The sequence below is a fragment of the Antedon bifida genome, chromosome 2, assembly GCF_963402885.1.
Source record: "Antedon bifida chromosome 2, ecAntBifi1.1, whole genome shotgun sequence".
NCBI classification, from domain to species: domain Eukaryota; kingdom Metazoa; phylum Echinodermata; class Crinoidea; order Comatulida; family Antedonidae; genus Antedon; species Antedon bifida.
In genome coordinates this window covers 27118582-27145324 of record NC_136227.1, presented here as the reverse complement: position 1 = coordinate 27145324, position 26743 = coordinate 27118582, and the positions used below count along the sequence as shown (strand labels likewise).

Here is a 26743-nt window from a genome sequence, read left to right as displayed (position 1 = left end):
CATGAACTTTGGTTGGTATAACCAACTTACCTAAGTAAATAACTTAAGCTCTGTCTACAGTATCACACTTTATGTGCCCAAATATGGTAGTGATGTGCCCAAATATGGTAGTGATATGACAGCATCATGTCCATATATAGGCACATCACACTTTTTTGTCACATACAGTTTGAAACTGTAGATATAAAGTCTGAATGCAGATTATGAAAGGGACCTTACCAACCAAGTATAGTTTATTTTTATTTTCTTCGTTTATCATTTACATTGTTCCTTGTGTTACTGTCTGAACCTTTAGAAAAATAAAGAATTCAGAGCCATATATATAAAGAGTTACGACATTGGATTATAGTCACGTGATATGCAGATCAATTTGTGTCAAACTTGTCTCCGTTAATTCATGTAAAGTATAGGAGCAAGAAAATACTTTAAACTTTTTCTTATATTTAAAAAAATGTAATTGCACATCTAACGGTGAAATATCGATGTGCACAGCGTACAGAAGTACTTGCGGCAAAGAATATTGCGCGCGCGTGCGCTAGTACATTATAAAGTTCGATTGATTGATTTTGGAACGAAACATCCCATAACTACGTCCTATTAATAACAATTATGTAATATTTTCAATTCATAATGCATGCTTTGATGACTAGATAAAATAATAAAGTGTCGTGGATATATTTGTCAATATATTGAATAGGGTATGAACAATATTAAAATAATAAAGGCAAATTATTACAAATGAAATGATGAACGAGTCTCTGAAAGTTTGTGTCAAAAACACACAGAGAGCCATATACTGTATAAAAAGAGGGGTGAATTTGTGTGTTTTTTGTATTGGTTCATGCTTTGATGTATCCTGACTTGCATGTAGGCCCTAGCATTTATTCTTTTGTTATTATAGACACAATATATATATGCTACCAAATTAATACCATTAATAAAATTAATTACTAAAATAAAAACGGAATACAAGCGTTATTTCATAGACAAAAAAATCTAAAAATAATGCATGAACTATAGGAAAACGCTAAACAAAAGAGACGCGCGCGCCCTCAGCGTGCGAATTCTTTGACACAAAAATGGCTTCTAATTTTCAATGTCGTAACTCTTTATATATATGGCTCTGAAAGAATTAATGTAAGAGCGCCCTCTATGAAGTACCATTATGTAAATCTGTGTTAAAGCTAATTTGCATAATTACATTTCTTATGGCCTGAATTTATCAATACTGTATACAACATTAATAATTTAGGAAATAATGATTTATTATTTGTTTAACAATTAGTAGTAAACACTTTGTTCAATAGTAATGAACAAAGTCCTAAAGTATAGTACTGTAGATATTCCATAGGCCTACCCAACATTCCAGAAAGCAAAAATTCTAATTTCCCAGCCCCCGACAAACTAGGCATACTTCCTAATAAAAAAATTCTTCATCTTGGGCCTACACACCATTCGCTAATAATTTACCATAGAGGACGGACAAAGTTTTGACAAAGATAAATTGACAGCCAAAACGAAAACATTGTTTATTGAACAGATCTTACTACGGTCTCACATCTCATATAGAATCTCTTCTTTCAGACGTGCTTTGGGGGTTGCGCATGCCCAGTCCGAGTTTCCAAATACCCATTTTGCAGCCGTAGTAGTAGTAAGCTTCTGCGTGATACAGTTTCCTAATGCTTCCGTCCTCTTGAATATAACTGGCTAAAAAGGCGCGGCGCGAAAAACCCGCAGTATCACCTGCTTAACACCGTTTTTAACCCTGAAGATGATATCGATTGATTAGAAGATGGATCTATCGTATGGTCAAACTATGACCTGGCTCACATGAATTTTATGTATTTGTACCTTTCCTGCTTCAATCGCGTCTTATACATTATTATATTCAAGCCTATTTTCTCATTGAGCATTATCGCATCTATAATTAGGCCTACATCCTACATGTTGTGTCGCTATTTAAAACTTCACCCCATATATAGTCTTTCTTTATACAACGCGGATCCAAGGGACAAAAAACGCCTCTATTCTGGACAGAGTTTATCAACCGTAATGTAGGCCTACTATTTTAAGTTTACCGAATGTCGGAGCTAAAAGTTCTTCAAAAAAAATTTTGCCGCCGAAAAAATAAATTAAAACATTACTTTACCACCAACAATGGATCGAAAAATATTAATTGATAAAACCCGGACCGTAATTTAAAGAAAACCGGAAGACCATTTGGAAGTCAGTGGGTTATTTTTTAATTAAAAATTATTCTCTTATTAGATAATTTTTTTTTAAAGTGAATAGGCCTAATACAAAATGGCCTATTCAAATTGTATTATTATTTTTTATTTATACATCTTCAGTGTACCTATTTGTTCATGTTTTGTGAGGGACAATATCTTAAAATAGGCTTAACGTTCAAGCTTTAATTTACTACTGCATTGGTATAGTGTACCATTTATACCTACAGTATTGATGCTATACGTCTAACTCAGTATGTTGCTCTACTTACTAACGTAATTATTGTCATTATACCGTGAACATTGTCAATACCATTACACTTTAATGACGTGTCAACATTATAAACACACCAGCTGCAAATGCATCACCCGTTGTTTAATTTAACTGAAATTGTCACTATCAACGTAATAACAGTTTGTGACGACATAACGAATATTGTGATAGTATTTTTAGAAATTCATTGGAAATACTCTATTAACATTATGATTTACCTGTTTAGGTATTATTTTCTAGACTATAAGTCTAAATGTTATAAAACGCATATAGATCTACAGTAATTACAAAATAAGTGCCGGCTGTATGTCGCTTAATATTTTACGTGCGTTTTTCAGCAGATATGTTTTTTTATGTCTTTGTTAAATTCCCTTATAACGTATGTACGTGCGCATTCAAGCAACAAGTAATGATATATTTGAGCTTTATAGGCCATTCCCTCACCCTATTTGAAAACCCTGGATCCGCTTCTGACAATGATTGCTTCGTTGTTGAGCATGGGCACATAAATCGGTGTCGGTGGTTGGATGGAATGCTAAGTTATTTAAAGATCAAAGGCGGTTATAACTCAATAGTCATAATGCATACGACGATTATAATATATTACATTACTCTATTGAAAATGCATTTTTATAATGTATTAATTATTATTATTATTATTTTTGTTATTATGTAAAATAATGTAAAATAGATGACATAAATTGATATTACAATAAAATAAAACATGATATGCACGGTACCCATGAAACTAGCTACGTCACAGCCTATTCATCCGATTAAGTACGCGTCGTGGGAATTTGCGATTACCCTTTAACATAAAATATGTAATTAGTTCAAATCCAATGCGTCGTTGAGATATTGTACGAGGCCAGCAATATTAAGAATAGAGAAATACAACGGTAATGATTAACCAGTGGTCACACAGCTAAATCTTACGGCTGCATGCTACAAGGCCTCTAATTTGGTTACAGATTGGTAACACTTATTATTGATCTAGCTGTTTATTGTAATTCGAAAATGAATTAATATTTGGATCTAAAGATGTGATATAGATGTCTTGTAAATGTCTGTGGATCACAATACAGACGAAAATAACTATACTTAAGTCGGTGAATTATTATAAAGATATATTAAAACTGTTTAAAATGCAATAGATGGTCAGTGGATCAACGAATACAGCGAATCAGCGCACATCGTTCGTCGCTCGGGTTGTGTAGACTCCGATTGCGAATTTCCGCTTTGAAAGCAGCATCGAATTGATTATCTACGTTGTGCAGAGGACTTTAAGAATTCATTAATTTTCATCCTGTAGTTATAGTGAATACACAGCAATATGGAGGGTATTCGCCAGTTCGGTCGCAAACTGTTTCGAGTGAAGACGTTTGATTCCCAGTCGTTGCATGAGACCGAGTTTCGACGATGTTTGTCGATAGTCGATTTGACGGGGATTGGCGTGGGGAGCACTTTAGGTGTCGGAGCTTACGTTTTAGCAGGACAAGTTGCCAGGGACGATGCAGGTCCGGCAATCATACTCTCGTTCATCATTGCGGCAATGGTATCACTATTGTCCGGTGAGTTATTTTGAATAAGTAATTAGGCCTTTGTTGAAATATTATTTATACAATGACGTCATTATCGATATCGTAATAAAGGAAATTAATCAACGGTACAATTAACGTCATCAACAGCACAATCGTTAACATCTGCATCATTATCATAATCCTGTCATAACGTCACTGTCAAGATCAGCAATATCATTATCATTTTCATCAGTGTTATCATCTTACTACTACCGTATCACATTGTAATAACTAAGGTGTATCCATTAAAAATAAATAGATATACTTACAATAACAATTGTATAATCCATTAATGTCAACAGTGACACGCTATGTCTTGTGAACTATGTTTAATAAATAATTAATTTCAAACTGAAATTGCTCATTTACGTCAAACGTGTTATACATAAACTCATTATTTGAAGCAGCTTATTAAAATATTCATAAACGCGTATCTAGGCATGATGAAAGAAATATTTGCCAAGCGGTTAAAATTTGCATTAAATGCACATTATTTTTACTCGATTTTGTAGGTAAAATATTTATTTAATGGTAACAACGATAACGGTGACGATACAGACACAACTAACTATTCAGTTAAGATGACGTCAAATCATGTATCGTTATCGATACCGATAACAATTGTACACCAGATCATTTCATCTAAGTCATATTTAATAAGATAATTATCTCGTTAACGTTGTAGTGGCCAAATTTACTGCGCAGCGATATTTAGTTTTACCGTATTATTATTCTTAACACAGATGTTATATGGCCTTCAAATTAAATTTTGACATAAAGATTATTTTTAAGATTATAAATAAAACGAAATGGATATATTAGGCCTATAGGCCTAAGCAGGGAAGAGTTTTAAAACTCTTCCCTGATTATAAGTTATCATGTCGTCGAAAATTAAAACGACTTATACTGGACGATTACACTACACAAACATTTGAATTTCGATTTCATAGAGTAATACATTTTAACATTTTGTGTTTCATGACTTGAGAAATGAATTTATTCCTCAGTGAGAAAACGTATCAGCGACTTGTGAAGACAAGCTACAAGGGACATACGATGCATGACATATTAAAGAAGATTAAACTCAATCAATAATCCATTCAATAATAACTCATTATTAAACCAACTTGTATTACCATAATGTCTTCAACTTACGGCAATTAATTAGCTTACATAAACTCTAAAATTCCCCTGATCTATTCTTTACTATCGTTAAAGAGAGCATTGAGATGGCTGCTGTCACATCCCGTGGTGGTTTTAAGTGTTTCGTATACAAACAAATGCGATTATACATTACAGTGTTTTATTGCCAAACTCAATTAAGTAAATTGGAATAAGATCACAAACAGTTATGTTGATAAGTTCAGAAGTTAATGTTACCAATATACATTGATGTATATACGCAAGAGAGATATTTACTCGTTCTCCTTCAGTTGAATAATGGTGTTCCAGAAGGCATAGTAGTAGCACCGCGCACCGTTCAATCACTGCCCTGTCGCGTTTTTGACTCAATCTATATTGTTAGGCCTATGTTTTGAATAGAAAATTAATTATTGTTGCTTTTCTGTTAATACATCGCAGCATCTCCACAGAACATACTTTTTACAGGACAATACAACATTACTTGTCTTATATTTTTTTCTTGGAAATGTGTAATGAATTGAACAAGATTTTTAAAAAGTGATGAAATTTCTTGACATTCTAATCATTGACATTAGATGTAGTTTTAAAACCTCGTGTGAATGTTTTCTGAAACTTTCCTGCTTTTTGATTGATATTTTAATAATAATAAAAACATCACTAACTAACAGCATATTGGGTAGAATAACTCAATTTCTGCAAAAGAGATACGGTGTTTTTGAAATAGTGACGCTATATAATATTTATATACCAAAATATCGAACAAATATGGGAAAATTCTATCACGTATTCTGGTGCAAAGCTGTGGAATGATATTCTAGATGATTTAAGGTTGTAAACAAAATCCATAATTAAAAAAGAAATGAAAGAATATTGTTTGTTTGTTTAAGATATTTATTGTGTTTCCAAAAGAGAATTATATATTTGGGAGAAAGTTTGAAAAAAAAAACCTTCTTAAAAACAGTTTAGAAAGGTTGCCCTTATTTATTTAAATATTCATTCTTCAATGTTTACTGGATTAGTTCGAACTGCACTGCACTGCATTATGTTTATAACTTATTTTTGGGTAAATAAGAAAGAAAGAAAAGAAAAAAAAGAAACAAACGTCGGAACTGTAAAACACCAAACATTTTGAAGTATATTTGAAATAAATTTAAGAGAGAATAATTAATAAAAAAATATAGTGATGCTTCTTTTAATTATTCATAAATTCAATGAAAGATACTTTTATTCGGATAAATGCTTCGTGATGTTAATATATTACCAAAGCTGAATAATACATATTCTTTTAAAATATTGTAAAATATAGGATAGATTTTCAATTTGGTTATTCAAATGTCATCGCATGGTCGTAAAAACAAAAATAGATTTATTTTTTGTTACTGCATGCTTTATACATATCACCAAATAGGCAAAATGATGTCAATTGTATTTTTAGCTAGCCTTGTTTGGATCGCTATCGAAACTGTAATTCACTGTAAATGGTATCAATGTATCTGTTTCACGCAATAACGTCACGCATCCGTTGATCGTTGCGTGAAAAATCACTATTATTTTATTTCGAGACGTAGGCCTAATCGTTCCCTTCCATTTCCAAGAAATTTCCGCGGTCCTTAATATTTTCGCGGAATGGACATTGTGTGAACGTTTCTATAAAATCAGCTTGTTCAGTTCCTTTATACTATCTGGACGAATAGACGTACGTACACATTCATCCAACTTGTGTTGCTACCGGTATGAAAACCGTTTGATGTAAGCACCCGATAAAAATGGCGACACAAAAGAATATAAATATTTCTTTGTATGAATAATAATCGACCCAATTCCATCAACATTCAGCACGTTTCTACATTAAAACGCTAAGTATAAATAGTCATACTTCACTACTTTTTAATAAAATATTCCTGTAGCGATGTTTCAAATTAAATTCTTTTTTTTTAACCTGACCTTTAGGGCTATATTTACATTTAATAGCTGATTTAATAGCACGTTAATCAATTATTCTCTTTGTTTTTTAAAACTTAAATGTATTTTTCTCTTTTTTTCTCCTCGATACAATTGTAATTTGCTTATGGCAATGATGGTGATGATGGTGATCTAAATATTATGCATAACGAAAACAATGTAATAGACAGGCCTTGAATAACAAAGAAGCATAAAGAAATACGGTAGAATACCGTACATGCATGTAAAACAATCATATAAAACGTTGGCATTCTCCAACTACAGTCTAAAGAAGAGCTTTTGTTACACAACTATAAATTATAATTTGTATCTTAACGGATTTATAGAGCTTCATCAAAATTATCTTTAAACAGATGAACTTATACAGTTTATATCACATAATTCAAATAAAGGATATGATTGAGGTATTTTATATTATATTTTCCAAATGTTCCATTGAAGTGAAATGTTAGTTATTTAAAACTTATTGCGTTAATGTACTGTATGACTCTATGAAGTAAATTCAGTGAAGGTACTGTGAACTCATTTAGAGTTTGCTTTAATAACGGGTTACTTAAATTACAAAGTTACCTAAGCAAGCGCAAGCATGATGTTTGTTACGAATAACGTTCCCTCATTTTATGAATATTGGAAGAACTCCATTCATAGTTTTAAGAACAGAATGCATGACAGTTGTAATAGTCTAATTAAAACCATTGTTAATGTACTTCCATATTCTAACCTGCATCAACGTTGGTGCAAATTGATATTTTAGGATTTGTCAGGTTGTTTTTGTGGAAGATGCTATTGTTAATTTACTGGTGAAATGTATTCTCTTTTTGTTTAGTATATGGATGTACTATCCGAAATAAGGGAAACGAATGAATAACAAAATATGTGCATGATACGATGTCCAATTAATATTTATCTTGGTCCAACTTTTTTTTTTCCAATTTACAATTTACAATCTATACGAACTGGTTTATGACGCAAATACGATATCACAAACTCACCACAATCTCCAAAGATACACAAAATGCTAATTCTCGTGAAGACCATTTAAGTAAGATAGTAATGTCTCTCGTAAGAAAAAGTTTTGAATTACAATGCAAATGAAGTCAAATGCATGGAAACCAATCATATAAAACGTTGGCATTCTCCAACTACAGTCTAAAGAAGAGCTTTTGTTACAGAACTATAAATTATAATTCGTTAGTTTAATCAAAGCAAGCCTTGATTCAATTGATTTAAATGGCACACGTATCTAGTTCAGTTACGATTGTATTATTTACGAGTTCACTGACACAGCTACTTGAATGTTTCTCTACGTTATCTTTTAGGTCTTTGCTATGCAGAATTCGGGGCTAGAATCCCAAAGACTGGATCAGCGTACCTGTACTCGTACGTCGTGGTTGGTGAGCTGATAGCCTTCATCACAGGTTGGAGTATGATAATGGACAACATCATTGCAGGAGCTGGTGTTGGCAAAGCTTGGAGCGAGTATCTGGATGCTATGCTTAACCTCACCATCAGCGAGACGATTCGTAGTGAAATTGGTGAATTCCAGTCGGGTTGGTTTGGTGATTATCCTGACTTTTTAGCATTTGTGCTCTTGTTAATTATGACAGCTATAGTTGCAGTTGGTGTACAGTTATCCTCGATTACCATGTTCATTTTTACTATAATCAACCTGGCAGTTGTAACCTTCATAGTGATAGCTGGTGCACCCTATGCCAGTCTTAATAACTGGACAGCGAATGGTGGCTTCTTTCCGTATGGCTTTACTGGGGTAAGTATAGAGTACCATTCGTGCCATTTCATTTGCGAGGAGAAGTGATATATCAACAACGCGCTATTTTTGAAAGTGCAATTCAACATGAGCATAATTATATTTTAATTTCTATATATCTTCTATAAAATAATGCGATAAGCGAAAAGGTCTGATGCGGGCTATTGCAACCACCTTTGAATTTGACAATTGTGGTAAAAAATTAAGCCAAACTAAACCGGCTTACATACAAAAACGACAACAATCTACTGTACCCTTAAGCATTTAGTAAGTGATAAATACTAGGATGTATAATTAATTTGTACTTACCTGAAAGCAATGCCTCGCTCTTAGCCAGCAGAGTTTCCACATTTCATTCAGTAACGCCAATTCATTTATACGAACTCACTGAGTCAACAATTTGTCTCAGACACGAAAGTATCAGTTGGCTTCTTGTTGATCTCGTCGTATGAGGTTGAAGCTCTAACAATTTAATTAAATACCTACATTTTGTTCACAGGTGATAGCAGGCTCAGCAACATGCTTCTACGCGTTTGTTGGTTTTGATGTTATAGCCACATCTGGAGAAGAGACTACGAACCCCGGTAAAGCAATTCCACTTTCAATCATCCTGACGTTGGTCATTTGCACTATTGTGTATATACTCGTGTCAGCAATACTCACTTTGATGGTCAACTACAAGGATTTAGCCTTGTATGCTCCACTTGCTCAAGCCTTTAGCCAGAATGGCTTCAACACTGCCAAATATATAGTTGCCATCGGCTCCTTAGTTGCCTTGACGTCATCAATGCTAGGTTCAATATTTCCTCTACCGCGCATAATCTACGCAATATCTAAAGATGGGCTCTTGTTCCAGTTTTTAGGACGAGTTAACTATAGAACGAATGTTCCTGTTAATGCGACAATTATTAGTGGACTGTTCACTGCTTGTCTGGCACTAGTCTTCAATCTTCAACAACTTGTTGAAATGATGTCAATAGGAACTCTTATGTCGTACAGTCTCGTCGTGATTAGTACGCTGTTACTTCGCTATAAACCAGATAGCGTTGGATTGAATAAACAACAGTCCAGTAACTTCAATGTCTTTCCTCGAGAAGATTCGAGTTTAATCGACTTAGGAGAAGGACTTTCCAGGCGATACACGAACGCATCTTCACCAAACGAAGACGATAGCGAAGATAGACAACTCTCCATCACAACCACATTTGCAGACGATGTATCAGATGATGTACAAAGACTCGTGGGCAAAAATCATACATTTGATAACCGACCAAATGACGTCACTTATAATAAAGTATTTTGGTTCACAATCGCTTCAATATTGCTACACTTTGCTATGAATAGTATTTTGGTGTTTGCGGAATCAGAAGTTATGGATGGCGTTTGGTGGTACTTGTTTTTAGTGGCTCTTCTATTTATAGCCAGTGTGACGTGTGCTTTCTTCATCTGGAAACAACCTCAAAATTCAATGCGACTTGCATTCAAAGCTCCATTTGTTCCATTTCTTCCATTGCTTGCACTGTTCTTCAATATTCACCTAACACTTCGTTTAGCATTAGCAACGTGGGTACGTTTCTTTGTATGGCTTGTCGTTGGTAAGTTAATATTTATATTTGTTTTTCTTTTCATATTCTGTAAAGCTATGGTTTCTTAATTTTTAACAAAATGATCTAATTGAGGGAAATGTCTATTTCCTCAAATAATAAATAATAAAATACTGCAATTTGTCGTTTCCCGCCGTCTACTGAGTAGAAAAGTCAGCTCATGAACATTCGCAGATTGATTATCGGCCACTACAGTAATACGCAGCAGGTAAAATCGGCCAGTAGAAGTTCAGAGGTTTTTCAAGCACAGATGCCGAATAACATACATTCCCACTCAAGATTACTAAAAACAACATTGTCGGCTTACTATACTTAATTCATCGGCTCGGAGTACGTGCGAGCAAGTGACAAAATGGTTCCTGCTATTTCAATTAATTAAATGTAATATCTTACACGGAAACTTTTCATGCAATCACCAGTCCTTCGTCTATTTTCAGCATACGTATCGTTATTGTTATTACACAACACCTTTTATCTATATTAAAATATTAATTCAATTTGAGTGTACCTTTATACAGTTACCAATGTTAATAAACGCACTGCAGATTAGAAAGTTGACTTAATTCAGAATATTAATTAAATCGTGAAATCAAAATCAATACCACAATGTTACAGTTACATGGCAGTGTCATGGGTGTATTCCATGACTTTGACACATTCTCAAATAATTTTGTCTGCAGATTAAGACATACACAGCAAACAAATGATTACAATTATTTTGTTTTATTTTAGGTTTATTAGTGTATTTTCTTTATGGTATTCGTCATAGTAAAGAGTCGGAGACGTCAGGTGCTCTGCCAGCAGTAACGACACGTGACGACTAATTGACATGGCTTTGAACATGCTATTGTACGTGTAATCACCAAGAGATGTATATCTGGGAATTGATTTCGATTCTGGAACACACAGTGTCATCGACATTATGTGGAAAAGTGATGATGCGATAAAAGAAAGTCAATCTAACATGCGCCTGATCTCATTACGAGACGATAAGCTCATTGTCGATGGCAAGTTGGAGGTAATCAGGGAATATGTTTGAAATGTGTAGTGATGTTCATTAAAACTCCAGGAATTGAATCTAGCAGCAGGGAACAAGCCTTATTTTATTTAATATATTTGTAAAGTGCAATATTGTAGTGCAATATTTTAGTTAACAAGGAATAGCGTGACGAGTCAAAGTTAATGGTGTGGGGTAGCTGACATAAAAAAATGAAATTCTAATGTCAACCTAATGTTATAAACCCAGTTATTGCATTTGTAATGGTTCCAATTGTTGTTGTGCATCTGTATAGCTTGGATTATTCGTGAGATTTTTTTTACTGTACATTAATTGCGTTTAATAAATTACCTCATGTCGCCGTTGTTAATTTTTTAAGGAAGCTGTATTAACAATATTGAATTATTTAGGTGATTAAAGGTGAATTCCAAAAAGAAAAAAAAAATTTCATTTGAGATAATACCGTTTATGTTTTAGGTTTTAGTAAACATGTTGGTTGCGAGGTCGATTTTTTTTAATTTTCGTTTATTTTTGTTATTCATTTTGAAAAAGTACAAAAAAAATCCCATTTCGTTTACAATCAATAAAGACCGATGACTTTTGCCAGGAACGGGATGAAGGGCGGATCCATGATCCCTGAAGCGGAATTGATATTTACAGTACATAGAATGCCACTATAAAGTCCAATTCGTATAAAGAGAATATTTTATGTTTAATTTACTACCTTTTATGGTCCCTGTACGCATGGTTTATGAAAGTCGTCTTTGATTAACGTGTAATTGCCAATTAAGACAAAAAACGGGAAAATCCCTCATGCGTGAACGAGAGGACAAATTATGAAGCTTTGTACAAAGAATCGATGAACTCTGATTGTAATGCAATTATATAATTTTAATATATTTATGGTTAATTAAATGTATTATAGTGGTATCAAAAAGACAATACAGTAACACTTCCTCTATTAAGGGGACACTTCCCTGTGAAAACAACAAGGGTCAATATATGCCTTTGGCCAACTTATATTCAGGAGACGACAACATTAAGAGGAGACTGTGTTGGGTCCCACAAGTGTCCTTTTAATAGGGGTTCTACTGTCAGAGAATCTAGTTTAAAAGTGGCATTTACTAGTAATAAGGCCTAGAAAGATGCAGTACATGTTACAGGACAATGTCGACAATTTCCAAGACAATATTGGCCTACTTTACCAACGAATGGTCTTTGTCTTAACCTGTCCCAAATATATTCAACCGACGAACGTGTTAATCATTTTTGAAAATTCAGATGGCTTTCGTAAACGATTGTGCTATGTATGTATTGTAATAAAATATCTCTAACTTGAAACCGGTATTCTGCCTGTTCTTTACACTTAAATGGCATTATATTATCTAACTAAATTTGACCTACCATAACCATATGGCGATACAGAAGAGTTCAATTTATATTTAGGCCTACAAATCGAAGAGAACAAATTTACATTTGTTTTTACTAAAATCAGCATATCCATATAAAGTTAGTATCTTCAGGCCTACTTTCTAATGGGATCCCTACAGATGACGCTGGTTCGGTTGAATTCTTTTTAAATTTTTCATAGACAGTCTATGTGCGGATCATTAGTTTTGGCGACAATGTATTACTGATTATCATGCTGAAAATGCTTTTAAATTAACTATCCTAAATACACAGTGTATTTATAAAAATATATATCGATTATACATTACGGTCTATATTTAGCATAATATATGTTACTTTTAACATTCGTTCATTATCATATTAATAAATATATTATTAAAAAACACCAATTTTGATCGTTACAAGTATGTCTTGGTTATAGCTATAATTATGAGGGATATTTGTATTGTTATTATCATTTAATTGAGTATTATTGATAGGCGGTTTACAGTTTCTTTTATATACACTGTACGTGCCTACTTATAAATTGTATACATTATAATATATGTTTGTATTTAGTACAGTGTAAATACATGATATTTACTAAAAGCGATTACATTTAGGTTACAAGTTCAGTAACGAAAGTAAAAAACCGTCCACTTTCGTCTTCAAGTTTTTTTTTAGTAATATTGAAATAAGGTCACGGGTCTACTATTTATTTACTTTTGTAAAGTGTCGTTTAAACCCTTCTATGACTAAAGATAAACTGGTTTCAATAAACGACTGGTAAATAACGTACCAATAAACGACTGGTAGATTATGTACCAATAAACGACTGGTAAATAACGTACCAATAAACGACTGGTAAATAACCAGTACCAATAGACGACTGCCTAATGAGCAGCTTAATGACCGGATTCCAGTCCCGGTGGCTGGGTAGAAAGCCCTGTAAATGGGTGTAGTTGAATAGGGAATAGAACCTTTCACACTAAACCGTTTCGGATTCCGTAGTACAAAAGGTACGTTTGAAAAACGTAACGTTGCCCGGAGTTTTCTCCGGTCATCGGACTGGATCGGGCTTCAGTGTAACGTGGCTTAATTGCCACCGCCGTTGAAATCATAAAACATCACTTCCTGTTGAAATAAAAACATTTTAAAACTAGTCGAAAGAATCACAGTAATTGTATGGAGGAACATTCTCTGATGTACGACGGAAATGATAGGAGAAAATAGCGTTATCAGAATCATACTGTGAGGGCGTGTGGCGCAGTCTGTTGGATGTTGGATTACTGATCGCGAGGTCGCGAGTTCGAATGCAACTCTCGCCGCATTGCTTGTATCCTTAGGAAAGAAAACTTTACTTACTTTACTCCACCCGGTGTATAATTGGGTACCCGGTTAGATCAAGACACAACTTTGCATTGATTACTATCTGCATTATGGATGTATGTTTCCATGCGTGTTTTATCCCAAAAAATGATCGGGGTAATAATGTAAAGCGCTTAGAAGCATTGTAAAATAAGCGCTATTATAAGAACGAATTTTATTATACACATAGGTCTATCTCTTAAATTGATTTAAGGAGACTAGAGTGTGCGTATGGCATAATATAAGAAATAATTTCATAAAAAGTGATGTATGTAAAATACACTACCAATGCGAGACGTTTGGCCAGGATGAGCAACATAAATTATTTGTATTTCTTTTCGTAACAAATTATTCAGTCTCTATCGGGAATAATAGCTTATCAATAATTGTTCACACTTACTATTAAGAAAAAGCCAGCGATGAGGGCAGCTTTTAAGTTTACATCCAAATCCATAGGAACTATAGAGAGTAATAAAATTCGTCATGGAACGTTAGTTTTTTTTATTACATTACAAAATAGGCTAATCTCCTAAACTATGACTGACTTGGAAATCAATGGCATCATTTGGTTTGTCGACTTTTTATCCATCCTAATCCCGGATTTTCTTTTTAAAAATCAAAGACTTTCCAAATTATCAAACCATTTCCATAGATGTAGTAGAAAAGTCAACGTTCGAAAGCGTTTTCAATTAATAACGTTATATTGAAGGCGCAGTGTGCCTTACCGGCAATTACTTACGACGACGCAGATGACCTCTAAGACATGAGAAAGCTCTATATACTACCGCTTAACATATAATATTGAAAATGTAAACTTGTAATTTCCAAACCTGACAGAAGAAACAGGTCTGGATCCAAATGCATATCAACATTAAAACAACAACATGATGACGAATAATGTCATTCACTTACACTGAACACTGAAATTGTCTGCCTTAGTGAACCACTCCTTCACAACCCCAGACCATTGTTTGGTATATGCTCCAACTTTTTCCTTGCTCTTTGAATCAATTATCTTTTAAATAAAATGTGAAACGAAGACGTAAATAATCGTAGTTTCACAAAAGCAATAATACTATAGGAAGCAGCTTTTAAGAAAACTACTTAGGCCTGCCAATATGTTAAGCTGACAAACTGCGACAGCTCAATTAGAAAGTTACAGTTATTGCATAGTGCGACATATCAGTTGTTACAAAGTCCGAGAACTTTTATTACAAATTCCGACATGTTATTACAGAGCTAGATATGACCGAATACATCGGATTAGACCTACAGACTACACTTAAGAAATAGAGCGGAGGAAGAAAATCATGTGTTATGTACATATTTTTTAGAGTAATACATCTTTAGAAAAATTATTAAAAACATAATTGAAATAAACAACTAGCAAAATATAGAAAATTATATACAAAATATAGTCATATGGAAGAAACTTTGATGATTCAGTAATATTGGATATGTGATTTTTAAAATGAGAAAAATTCACTTTATTGTTTCACTTACATCCAAATCAACATCACCAGTACAGCCACATGGACATTGGATCATTCTACAGCAACACGGTCCTTGAATATCAAAGATCGGACGGTCATGCGCATCCAGTAACTCAAAGCGAGGCGAACAGCAGAACTTTCTAATAAAATGGAACAACATAATGGTACCTGTCAAGAGCATTTCTAGCATGAAGATAAATATTGTAAGACAATAACAACCATGTTCTACCGATGTTCTTGTGCAATTAATTCTCTAAAAGATGACATTCAATCACCTCAACTTTGGTAAGAACCTTTAATTGTCGTTCTAAGAGACAAACATTAAATACTATCGTAGGCCTCGAAGAACAAGTTATCAAGTCTTCCTTCTTTCTTCCGAGAAACATTTGAGAAAGTAGGATGATTTGATTTGATTTGAATTTATTTGGAAAATCATCATAAAAAATACATACAAAGTGATAACATAAATTACGGACATTACAAATAATACATTTATAAAAGATTTTCCAGGATAGCCCAAAAAGCTTATCAGCTTATTTCCATTGGGATCCTATTACAATCTAAAATAAAAAATAAATATCCTAGACGTTTATTGCACACAATCTCAAAAGCATAGAACATAAAAGAGAAAGTTTTGATAAACGTTGATAATCTTCATTTCAGACAGAAACTTTCTGGTCTGATTATAAACTTATACAGATTTAGTAAGCTGGAAGATCGTTCTCGTTTAGGCTCTAATGTACTTTACGTTTTCGAACCAAACCCTAAGACTCTAAAACTCTCACTAGGCCGTCTTTCCTTGCCTACCTTTGCCTTAGGAAGCCGACCTTGTTTCCAACTGGCGCCTCCAAAACAATGTCCATTGCGCAGTAGTCATTGTTAGCACAGCAACAGCATCCTTGACAACAGCGAAATGGATGATAGCCTCTCAAAACTTCCTTTATAAAGCAAGAAAAGTATATACAGTTATATTTTCAAGCGGAATAGCTGTGTTATTAATTTTATTGTGCTCTTTTGTTAAAGTTATGTTAAGGTCAGACAGCGTCGTACGACGAGGGCCGACGAGTCGTCTCGTCGGGAGAAAATTAAAGTTCTCGCAACAACCAACCTATAAACTACGCCCGACGCGCTATCTCAAGACGACTCGTCTCGTCAGGGTTTTCAACTCAGCCAGCACACGAGTCAAGATGTTTGTCGGGCATCATCGTATGACGCTTTCTGAGTTGGCCTTTACCAAACTATCAACGTTTAATTACGGATTTCAGTGTTGGCAAATAAGACAAGAATAAATATAATTGAGAAATGGTACAAGAAGGATAACATCGGCAAAATACATCACCTGGCCGCTATTGTCTGTAATGTGTATATAAAACTCCCGACCATTTTTACAGCATTGGCGCATCAAGCATGTTGACTCTAAAACACAAATAAAAAAGAAAGTTTAATAAGTTTTTCCTTTACAAGAGTTCTGATAAAAAAATAGCATACAGTGTAAATGTAGGCCTGCCATACCTTCCATTGCAAAGTAGATCTGCTGTCCCAACGTGTTCTTAATTTCATACCGGTTTTTACATTCCCATCCAGTGAAAACTGTGGAAGAAAAATATGCATACAACATCTAATTATTGATACTGGGTTTTTCTAAAGCATATTACAAAAAAGGTCTTGCATTTAAGCCCTATAATCAAATTTGGAGAACTGCTGTTTAAGTGGATATTATAAACAAAGCGTAAGTCGGCCTACCTTCCAAAAGTTCTACCGTTTGGTGGATTAGAACTTGATCCACCTGAGACAGATATTCCAGTCCTCGTGGAATGGAACCGGTTACTCCATAGTCTGTGTGGACATCACCTACGTTTATCGGTTGTTTAACAACCTGAAAGAACATGTAATGATTTTACAAAAACATTACGTAACACATTTATTCCTAAATAGGCCTATAATTATTGCGATGGGCCTACAGTTATAGACTACAGCTTATAAGAGCAACAGGTAGTTTTACCGCGTAAAACACATATATGGGTTTTTGAGGATGTTTGAACATCGGAGGGAAATGTAGGTATGTTTCATAATAAAGGAACCGAGGGCAAGAACCTCAGTTTCTACTAGATGTAAAATATCTTCACACCATGCCAGCCATGATTCCGTATCCTTTCTGTTAGGTCATATCTCAGCTTTCCAGGCCAGTACTCAACCCCAATAAATGCCTAACAGTGAGATAAAACGCCTATAAAAACTAACCATTTATACTACACCTCTACACACTACAATTCAGTACAATAATCTTTGAACTTACTGGTTCATCCATTTTTGTTTGATGCTGTTTTTAGAATAGTTTCAATTCACGAAGGAAATATATTACTATCGATATTTATTACGGTCCAGTAAGCAAAACAAAACAAGGAAACACCTAAACGTCACGCGGTGGAGGCAACAATAACGGCTTACAATAACAACATATATGACAAGCATACTGGATAGTATGTAAACAAACTCTACAAATAAGGCACAATAAATTCGATGCAATGTACACTGTATATATTACAGTAACTGAACTTTGAGCCGATGTCATAATTGACGCTTTCATTCTTCCATTATAGTACAGTACCCACTTTCAAAGCCTTTTGTTTGCGTTTGTTATAGCCTACCCGTACGCTTTTCAAATAACGCATTTTCAGAAATTCGTAATCATTAAATCAAAAAGTTAATAAAAAAATATTCATCTTCAATGGAAATACAACAATATATGTAATGTAAGCAGTACTGTTTCAAACAAATGTAAACAACTTAATGAAAAAAAAAAATATCTAAGATAGCAACAGAAAGCAATTTTTGTTTGCAAACCCACAGTCTGTAAGGTTGGCGCGAAGTCGGTGTTGCCTGTCTACACTAATTACTAGAGGATGTCGACCGTTACGTTAGTTTGTATAAACAAGCAAACTCCGAGTTTGGCGAGAAAAGATTTTTAAAGTTTGCTTGAAATTTAGGCAAACTGCAGAAACAAATTGTGTTTTGCTGAGGGTTGTGAACTCAGCCAATCAAGTAGCAGCAATAATGTGATCCTCCTGATAGATAAACTTACAACGTACACAAACCTCAGAAAACTTTGTAACCAGCTTAGTCTACACTAGCAAAAGAGTTTGGCAAAGATTTGTATGCAATCATGTGAACATATGGATAAATGCCACCGGTAGTCTACAATCGCAAATTAAGCTTTCTAAAATGTTGCAGTGTACGATGCTGACCTTTGGTAAACTGCCGAAAACTTGTTTTCAGAAATTAAGCCAAAGTTTACACTGGCAAACCCGTAGAAACTTCGGTTTTTCCCCTAAAGTGTGTTAGTGTACACCAGTTGACTTCAACTTCGGCAATCTGCAGAACATCTACAGAAAATCTACACTAGCAAACCTCAGCTTCCTAACTCTGAACCGTAAACTCTGAGCATATTTCTCAGAGCTCACCATTCTGTGGAATGCAGCATCACATGAAAACAAAACTAGATTGTAAAGGTGCATTACTGCAGTTAAGAATTTTGAAAGATAATTTTAAGGGATGAAATAACATATTTTAATTATTTATTATAGTTTATTGATAATTGTGTTCCGTTTTATATTGGGTAATCCACTTGATAGTGGATTAAAGTTTACTTTTTGGATATTCCCGTCTACTTGTTTTTCTTTGTGTAAGTTTTAATGTTTGAATGAGACAAATAAATTAAATGAAAACAATAATTTGCCAAACAATGGTGAAGTTTACAGAAGTCTGGTCTACATATAGACTACAGCAATCTTTGGAAAACTTGTCTGTCAAACTCAAAGTTTGCAAACGCAAACTTTCTGGTGTAGACTAGTCTAAACACTGAAGAGAAGGTCGACTAAAAACAAATGTATACATATCTCTTCATTTTAATTATTAAATTTGTATAACAAACATAATACTTATATGACCATGATTACTGAATAATAGTACTGCTGAGTAATTTTAATACTGTATTAAAATGTTCGAATATTCGAACAAACCTCGAGTATACACCCATTTATTTTGATAATTTAGGTTATGAAATGTGGTCTTTTCTGAATTATGCAATCTGTTCAATTTATGTGGTATTCAACTGCCTTTTTTAGATGGCAAGAATAATGCCTGTTATTTCGCAAAGTAGTAGAGATGATCTATTTTTGTAAAAAATAATCCATTTCTAATGGATCGAAAATGCAATACTTTATTTCACTGAAAATGTCCAAATAAAAAATCTTGATGTTTTTTACACTATAAAACTAGTTTGAAAAAAAGTTTACCATAGGCCCAAATATTGTAGTGATATGACATCATCATGTCCATATAATGGGCACATCACACTTTTTTTGATAGTGTAGTCAAGGCTTTAGAATAAAGGAATACAATTTAAAAAATAGTGTCCATAGCTACTTCAAATTTGTTGTTCTTGGTCCCTGGAATGACTTTCCAGTCAAGCTATGTTTAATTTAATACTGTATATGGAAGTGAAATTTAGTCTACATTTTGTCTAAATTTATAATAATACGTAATATAATTACTTTGTTTGTACAATAAAAAGAATGCTTTTGCAAGATTTTGAAAGAGGGAAACTCTCTAGTTGTATCCCTTCCTGGGTGGAGTATTTTTTAGATTACATCGAAAGTGAAACAATCAGTTAGTGAGGTTTCTACATAGTGGATTGCAATTGCATTAATAAATAAAGTACACTTATGATATAGTTTAAAACATATCGAATGAAACTTATTATTCTTTGATACATTATAATGTTGTTTAGATAGTAGATTACATTTTGTTTAGCCTATTAGTCCAAGGCATTTTTATGAAACTATCCATTGATAGATATCTATACGTTATAAAAATAGGAATTTAAATGTAGCACATGATCAGTAATATTAATAATTATTTCCTTATTTGGAAAGGGTGGATAGAGCATTATTTAATGCTTCTATTATTCTAGAAACATTCTCCTCTGTGCAGTTGTACCCCATTAACCCAATTCGCCAAACCTATAAAAATAAGAAATATAAAACATATCATAAAACAGTAAGAACATACATTTTGTAATGGTATTTAGATGATAGTACATAGATCCGCCCTTTTAAACATCTAAAATGGAATTGTGAACTATATCTATTTTCAACAATATTAGATTTTTTATTAAGGAGGACCTAAGACTAAATTATAACAGTTATGAATTTTATAAATCTCACAATTGTTATAATTATTATGTGTTGCATATACTTACCTTTCCAGTTGTGTCTCCAAGACCTCCAGAAATTTCAATCTTGTAACTGAACAAGAAAAAGAGTATTATCATGAATTATCTAATTTTTCTTATAGTATTTTAAACTGATACACAAATAGAAAAACATGATCAGTTACTGTAAGTTGCCAACAAGTTTATTAAAATAAAACTAAGCAGCAGTGGACAGGGCAACTTTCGAACAAAACATTAAAAAGCAAATTTTGTTTCAACCTCGTCACCTAAAGGAAGATATAAACCCCTGAGCCTACTGTACAAGTTCTGCCAAGACTCCATTCCATCAGGCTTAGCTAGTAGCAATTTTTTATCACACCAATTCTTGTATCTATGAGCGGGTAAACCCAGAGGCCACAGAGCTTAAGTGGTCCAGCGCATGAGTAGCCCAATGCAACTACCCAGCGTTGGAGGACCTCTTAGGAGTGGTCTTTGCCCACCGCATTATACCACTGATGAGTGCTCTCATACCAAATAAAGCTCTGTCTACACTATCAAACTTTATGTGACAAACAAATTTGCCCATGGACATGATGGTGTCAATCACTACCATATTTTTTGGCACATCACACTATTTGATAGTGTAGACAAAGCTTTAGATAACAATATTCGATTGACTATTTATTGCAGGTTACCAAATGAGGTAAACATTACCATGCATTTTCATAAGATTAAACTGCATAATGAATGCATGTATAATAAATTTATTCATTCATTTTTTTTTTTTATATATAATTTCATGTGAAATATTTCTAATACTTTTTCATAATAAAATCAGCAATGTCTTTCCAATTAACACCATCTGGAACCTTCACCGTAGTGACAGTCGGTAATCTGACAGCCTAAAAAAGACAATTATTTCAATTTTTTTTTCAAGTTGAAGAAAAACAAGCATTTTTTGTGGTCCTTCAGCCTTTCAGTATTGAAAGTGTTTGATTTGTGCAGAAAGATTATGTGATTTGTGTGATTCATTGAAATAAATGTGAATCTGAGAGTAATATAATAAATAACTTGTTAAGCTTTTACTTTCAATTTACTTTGTCAATTGAAATTACCCTTACTTGTTCCCCCTTTCAATGTAAAACAAAAACCATACCTTATCTTTGACAAATAATTCAAATCCCATGTTTTCAAGCTGGTTGTGCAGTTGTAGTGCACACTTACTGTGTCTTGTCCAACAGTTCTCAAGACTCTGAACAATGGAAAATTATTTTAATGCCATATAATCTAATGTTTTAACCGATAATATGATGATAAAAAGTTAAACCAATTCATTTTTTTAATAACATGCACTACTTTATAGGCAAATATACACTTTCAGGGGTAGGGAATAATTATTTCCACACTCTCACCATTCAAAATGTGTCTTTACATAGTGGCAAATAAATGTTTTAAAAACTTTATTAAAGGAGTTTGATTTAATAAATTTAAAAATAATAAATAAATAAATTCATTTACCTCTTCCGCCAACATTGCTAGGCCTTCTCTTAAGGTGTAAAAGCTACTAATTGGTCCAGTGTGGTGATATCTACAGTAAGTTAACAAGGAAAGGTTAAATTAAAAATATACTGTAACTAAAAAATATATATATATATACACTGATGAAAAGCTAGTGTTGCCCAAAAGCTCTGCAAATTTTTCTGATCCTTTTAACTTAATTTTTTGCTTATTTTATTTTGTATCTCCATTGCGATCCAGCCACTTATACCCTCTGCATTATCATTTTTTCAGTAAATTGCCTGGACTTAAATTTAAAAAAATAAGAAACAAACATTTTAAAAACCATACACTACAAATGTTGTTACCTTCTTGGCTGATCATCCGCGCCCCAGTAATTTCCTAGCTCATTCATATCAAAATAATAAGATGGTACTTTGGTCTTCCTCGACGCAAGCTTGTCACTATGTTGAAAAATTGCAAGAAAGTATTATTTGTCTTTTGCCTTAAAATGCTTAAAAACAGTGACTGTGACAATTTCTTCCCTACTTAGTGACACAAAGCAATATATAATAATTATAAGGAATTGTCAACTATAGTTTAACTTACCATGCTTTTTGACTAAAAGAAATTGGCGCTGTACCTGGTGGACAACCTAGCACCTTTTGAGATCCACTATAAATTACATCAATTCCTGAAATAAAAAGGTTGGAAAAAATGTTATAATTACTTGTGATGCTCCCTTTAAAACATTAAAAATGGACAAATGAAAGAAAAAACAAGTGAATAAATTACCCCAATCATCTGCAAACATTGGCACTCCTCCTAAACTGGCAACTGAGTCAACAAACAACAAACAATCATGTTTTTTGCACACATCACCAAAGCCCTCTAGAGGTTGGTGAATACCAGATGATGATTCACCTTGAGTAATGAAAAACACACATGGTTTGTGTTCCTGTATGGACTGTGTAAAGATTATTAAAAGAAATTATGACAAACTAAACTAGCCATTTTTAATTATTGTTACACGAATAACACAACTGTTTTTTCTAATCTTTATTTTACAACATGGAACCTAAATCTACATTATTACACTTATTTACAAACCTGAGACACTTCTTGCGTGGTAAACACCTCGCCTGCAGGCTTCTTTAACACTCGTACATCAGCACCTAAATAAAAAAAAATATAAGTTAATAGTTTACTTGAAAATTGTTCTGCAGCATAATTGTAAAAGTAACAACTTATAGTACAGAGTGCGAACCCAAAATAAAATAACTAAACCAAGTCAATAAAAGAAAGAATACTCAAGTAAATGAATATTCCATTTATGTAAATGCAACCTCTTCCTAAATAAGCCATGACCTCCCTTAGTCTAAGAGCACCCGTTTCTACACAGCATTTACACTTGGATATTTTGTGTACCGCCGCCAGCGAGAATAGCATAGCGCGTGCATGTGCGATCGTTAATTGACAGGTTGTACTACCCAATCAGGAGCGCTTCTACCCGGTCAAGCACAGTGCATGTGAACGTTCTGTACATGCAACTATTTAGCAAAACCGTTACAGCGTGCGTCAACCTTCTAGGCCCGGCCCACAGTACCACTCTCTGTGTATTCTTTAGGCCTATCTATGAGAGATTGTTGAATACATTTTGGTCGTAATTAGAAACAAATTAAACATATATTTACAATTAAAAACAATTTACCTTTATAATGTAAGCTTATATTTTGTAATTATAGTCATTGTTTCATCTTAAATTAACAACGGTAGGCCAAAGAGACCGACGTTCTTTTTAATTAAATTAGGGTTTTACACTAGCTTAGGTACGCCAGATCATAGAGAGGGAATTATTTCCTTACATGACAAATAAAAATAGCCAACCAACAAGGAAAAAAGAGGTAGACAAGAGTGTTGAAGATATTAATAAATAATATGTTTCAATTGTTACAATATTCAATTTAGGAAATGATAAACTGATTGGTGTTTTTCTTTTTTTTCAGGTCTTCGGAGTTTACCGGTTTATGATTCCATTCATATTTATTATTTAACAGACTGTACTTGCAAATAAATGAGTTGAATATATTAATATAAATCATTTTTGATAAGTTGTACTGTATTATAAGCTTGCAGATGTGTAACAAATGAATAAATTTATAATATATTAATTGATATTTGTATTGTTTTGATTTTTTTTATTACTCTGTATTATAAACCACATAGGCTAGTAGTTAATACAGAGTAATAAAAAAAATCAAAACAATATCAATTAATATATTATAAATTTATTCATTTGTTACACATTTGCAAGCTTATAATACAGTACAACTTATTAAAAATGATTTATATATTCAACTCATTTATTTGCAAGTACAGTCTGTCTCAGTCTGCAAGTACGGCGCTTCTCCTCACAACAAGCGAGGTTTCCCTAGAAATTATTTATAGTCAACTAGGTGTTCAAACTTATGAGGAATCCGAATTTTCTATCTAAAAACCGATCTGATTGGTAAATTTTCTGGAATCTAGGTGCTACGAAATGCTATTTTTTGTATTCAATTAGCCAATCCGCGACTCTATAACACAGGCGCTCGAGCTATAATTGCTATGACGTCATATTTCCTGAAGTGGGCGGGGCTTAGTTTCAATGTTAAGGAAGAGCGATAGTGTAAATGCTGTGTCTAACATACAATCAATAACCAACATTACCGATTCTTTCTGCTAAAGATGCAAGTCTTTGACCCCAAATGCCATTAGATCCAACAAGCAAAACATCTCCAGGTTCAACTATATTGACCAGAGCTGCTTCCATTCCCGCATGACCAGTGCCACTGATGGCTAAGGTTAAGTTGTTCTTGGTTTGAAAAGCATACTGCATACCCAATTTAATATCATCCATTATCTATGTAAATAAAATCAATGTTTATTTATATTATGTTAAAAATGACAAAAGACTATTTATAGACCCACTGTTTTGGCTACTGGAATGCCCAAATTCGCCACAAAAGTCTTCTGGTGCCAACCCTTGTACTGAAAATTAATTGCGAAAGAATTATGACGAAAATGGCGCGCCATGCATAATTTAGTTACTGCATGCTGCATGCTGTGTGTGGTATACTACTTTTATAAAAATATTACCTACCAGGCTACCTACCACAACACCCATTTTTAAAATAGGCAAAATAAATAATTCAATTACATCACTAAAAATGATTAAAGCGTTAAAGTATGACCTAGTCCTTTATTTTATACGAGGCCTAGGCCTAGACTTGCGCTACAATGCAAGAAATTACTTAGGCCTACCTTTAAAAATTCCGGATGCATATGGCCAAGCAAGGGCAATGCCGACGCTGCCAACACACGCGGTGGGCTGTTCGAGGGGCCTGGACCAGTAAGCAATTTGTGTGGAACATTCATAGGCTCAAAAAGACCTGGCGGGGGATCTATGTTACACGTTTGTAAATTAAATGAGGTACAGAAAATAGACCGTAATTGTTGATAACCAAGTCGCCCCCATGATGTTATTTTAGTCACTCGTTGCGTAAACATTATATTTATAATAAGTATTATGTGTGTACACTGCTGCTGAGCGATGTAATAAAGTCAAATAGCGGAAGTACCATCTCGTACCATCCATCCAGGCACCAAAAACTAAACTCGAGCGGAAGCTCGAAATTCTACAAGTTTAACAATCAATCAAGATGACGTCACCCAATCAATACTGGTCAATACATTATAATCGATATTATAATAATGATTATGATCGATATGTTTATTATTTTTATAAAACATTGTGACTGATTCAATATTAGCCTACAAATTAGTAATAATAGGGGGCCGCGAATAACAGATTTTGCACACACTGCATTTTATATTACACCTAGAATAACCAGGGATAATTTCACTCTTCTGGGATAAACAGTCCCGGTTTAAGGTTATAGAATATTCCAAAATTCATAAAATAGGCATAATTAATAAATATTGCGTAGCGAAACACGTGATACAGGTACAATTTCAAACTATACGGAATACAAACTATAATGTAGGCCCTAAAACTGAATATCCTAAACCATTTTTAATCATAATGTAAAACTGATATAAATTAATATTTGAGCACATTCATTCAAAATAGGTAAACCGATACTACCGGTAGGCTGCTGCCAAGCCTCGTATAAATATGCTACTTTAATTATCAGTAGGCCTAACACTGCATTATTCGGGGTACGAT

The 26743-nt window shown here is 33.6% G+C and overlaps 3 protein-coding genes across 3 annotated transcripts; 1 reads left to right on the top strand and 2 right to left on the bottom strand.

The window, feature by feature from the left end:
* The first annotated feature begins 3394 nt into the window (after positions 1 to 3394).
* Positions 3395 to 12306, top strand: LOC144858829 (high affinity cationic amino acid transporter 1-like). Its single transcript, XM_078714954.1, has 4 exons — positions 3395 to 4073; positions 8507 to 8955; positions 9455 to 10550; positions 11292 to 12306. The coding sequence occupies exons 1-4, from the start codon at positions 3836 to 3838 to the stop codon at positions 11381 to 11383; spliced, it is 1875 nt and encodes a 624-aa protein (XP_078571080.1). The 5' UTR covers positions 3395 to 3835; the 3' UTR covers positions 11384 to 12306.
* Positions 12307 to 12951: 645 nt separating this feature from the next.
* Positions 12952 to 18551, bottom strand: LOC144858842 (phospholipid scramblase 1-like). The gene is made up of 9 exons (XM_078714973.1): positions 18103 to 18551; positions 17550 to 17682; positions 17319 to 17396; positions 17146 to 17222; positions 16614 to 16744; positions 15817 to 15946; positions 15226 to 15328; positions 14714 to 14772; positions 12952 to 14079 (listed from the first exon to the last, which is right to left on the bottom strand). The coding sequence occupies exons 1-9, from the start codon at positions 18112 to 18114 to the stop codon at positions 14041 to 14043; spliced, it is 762 nt and encodes a 253-aa protein (XP_078571099.1). The 5' UTR covers positions 18115 to 18551; the 3' UTR covers positions 12952 to 14040.
* A 1447-nt stretch (positions 18552 to 19998) lies between these two features.
* On the bottom strand, positions 19999 to 26137 carry LOC144836104 (alanine--glyoxylate aminotransferase-like). Its single transcript, XM_078691292.1, has 11 exons — positions 25819 to 26137; positions 25225 to 25417; positions 23626 to 23690; positions 23311 to 23482; positions 23125 to 23209; positions 22884 to 22979; positions 22537 to 22606; positions 22175 to 22270; positions 21838 to 21920; positions 21067 to 21112; positions 19999 to 20827 (listed from the first exon to the last, which is right to left on the bottom strand). The coding sequence occupies exons 1-11, from the start codon at positions 26062 to 26064 to the stop codon at positions 20729 to 20731; spliced, it is 1251 nt and encodes a 416-aa protein (XP_078547418.1). The 5' UTR covers positions 26065 to 26137; the 3' UTR covers positions 19999 to 20728.
* Positions 26138 to 26743: the final 606 nt, after the last annotated feature.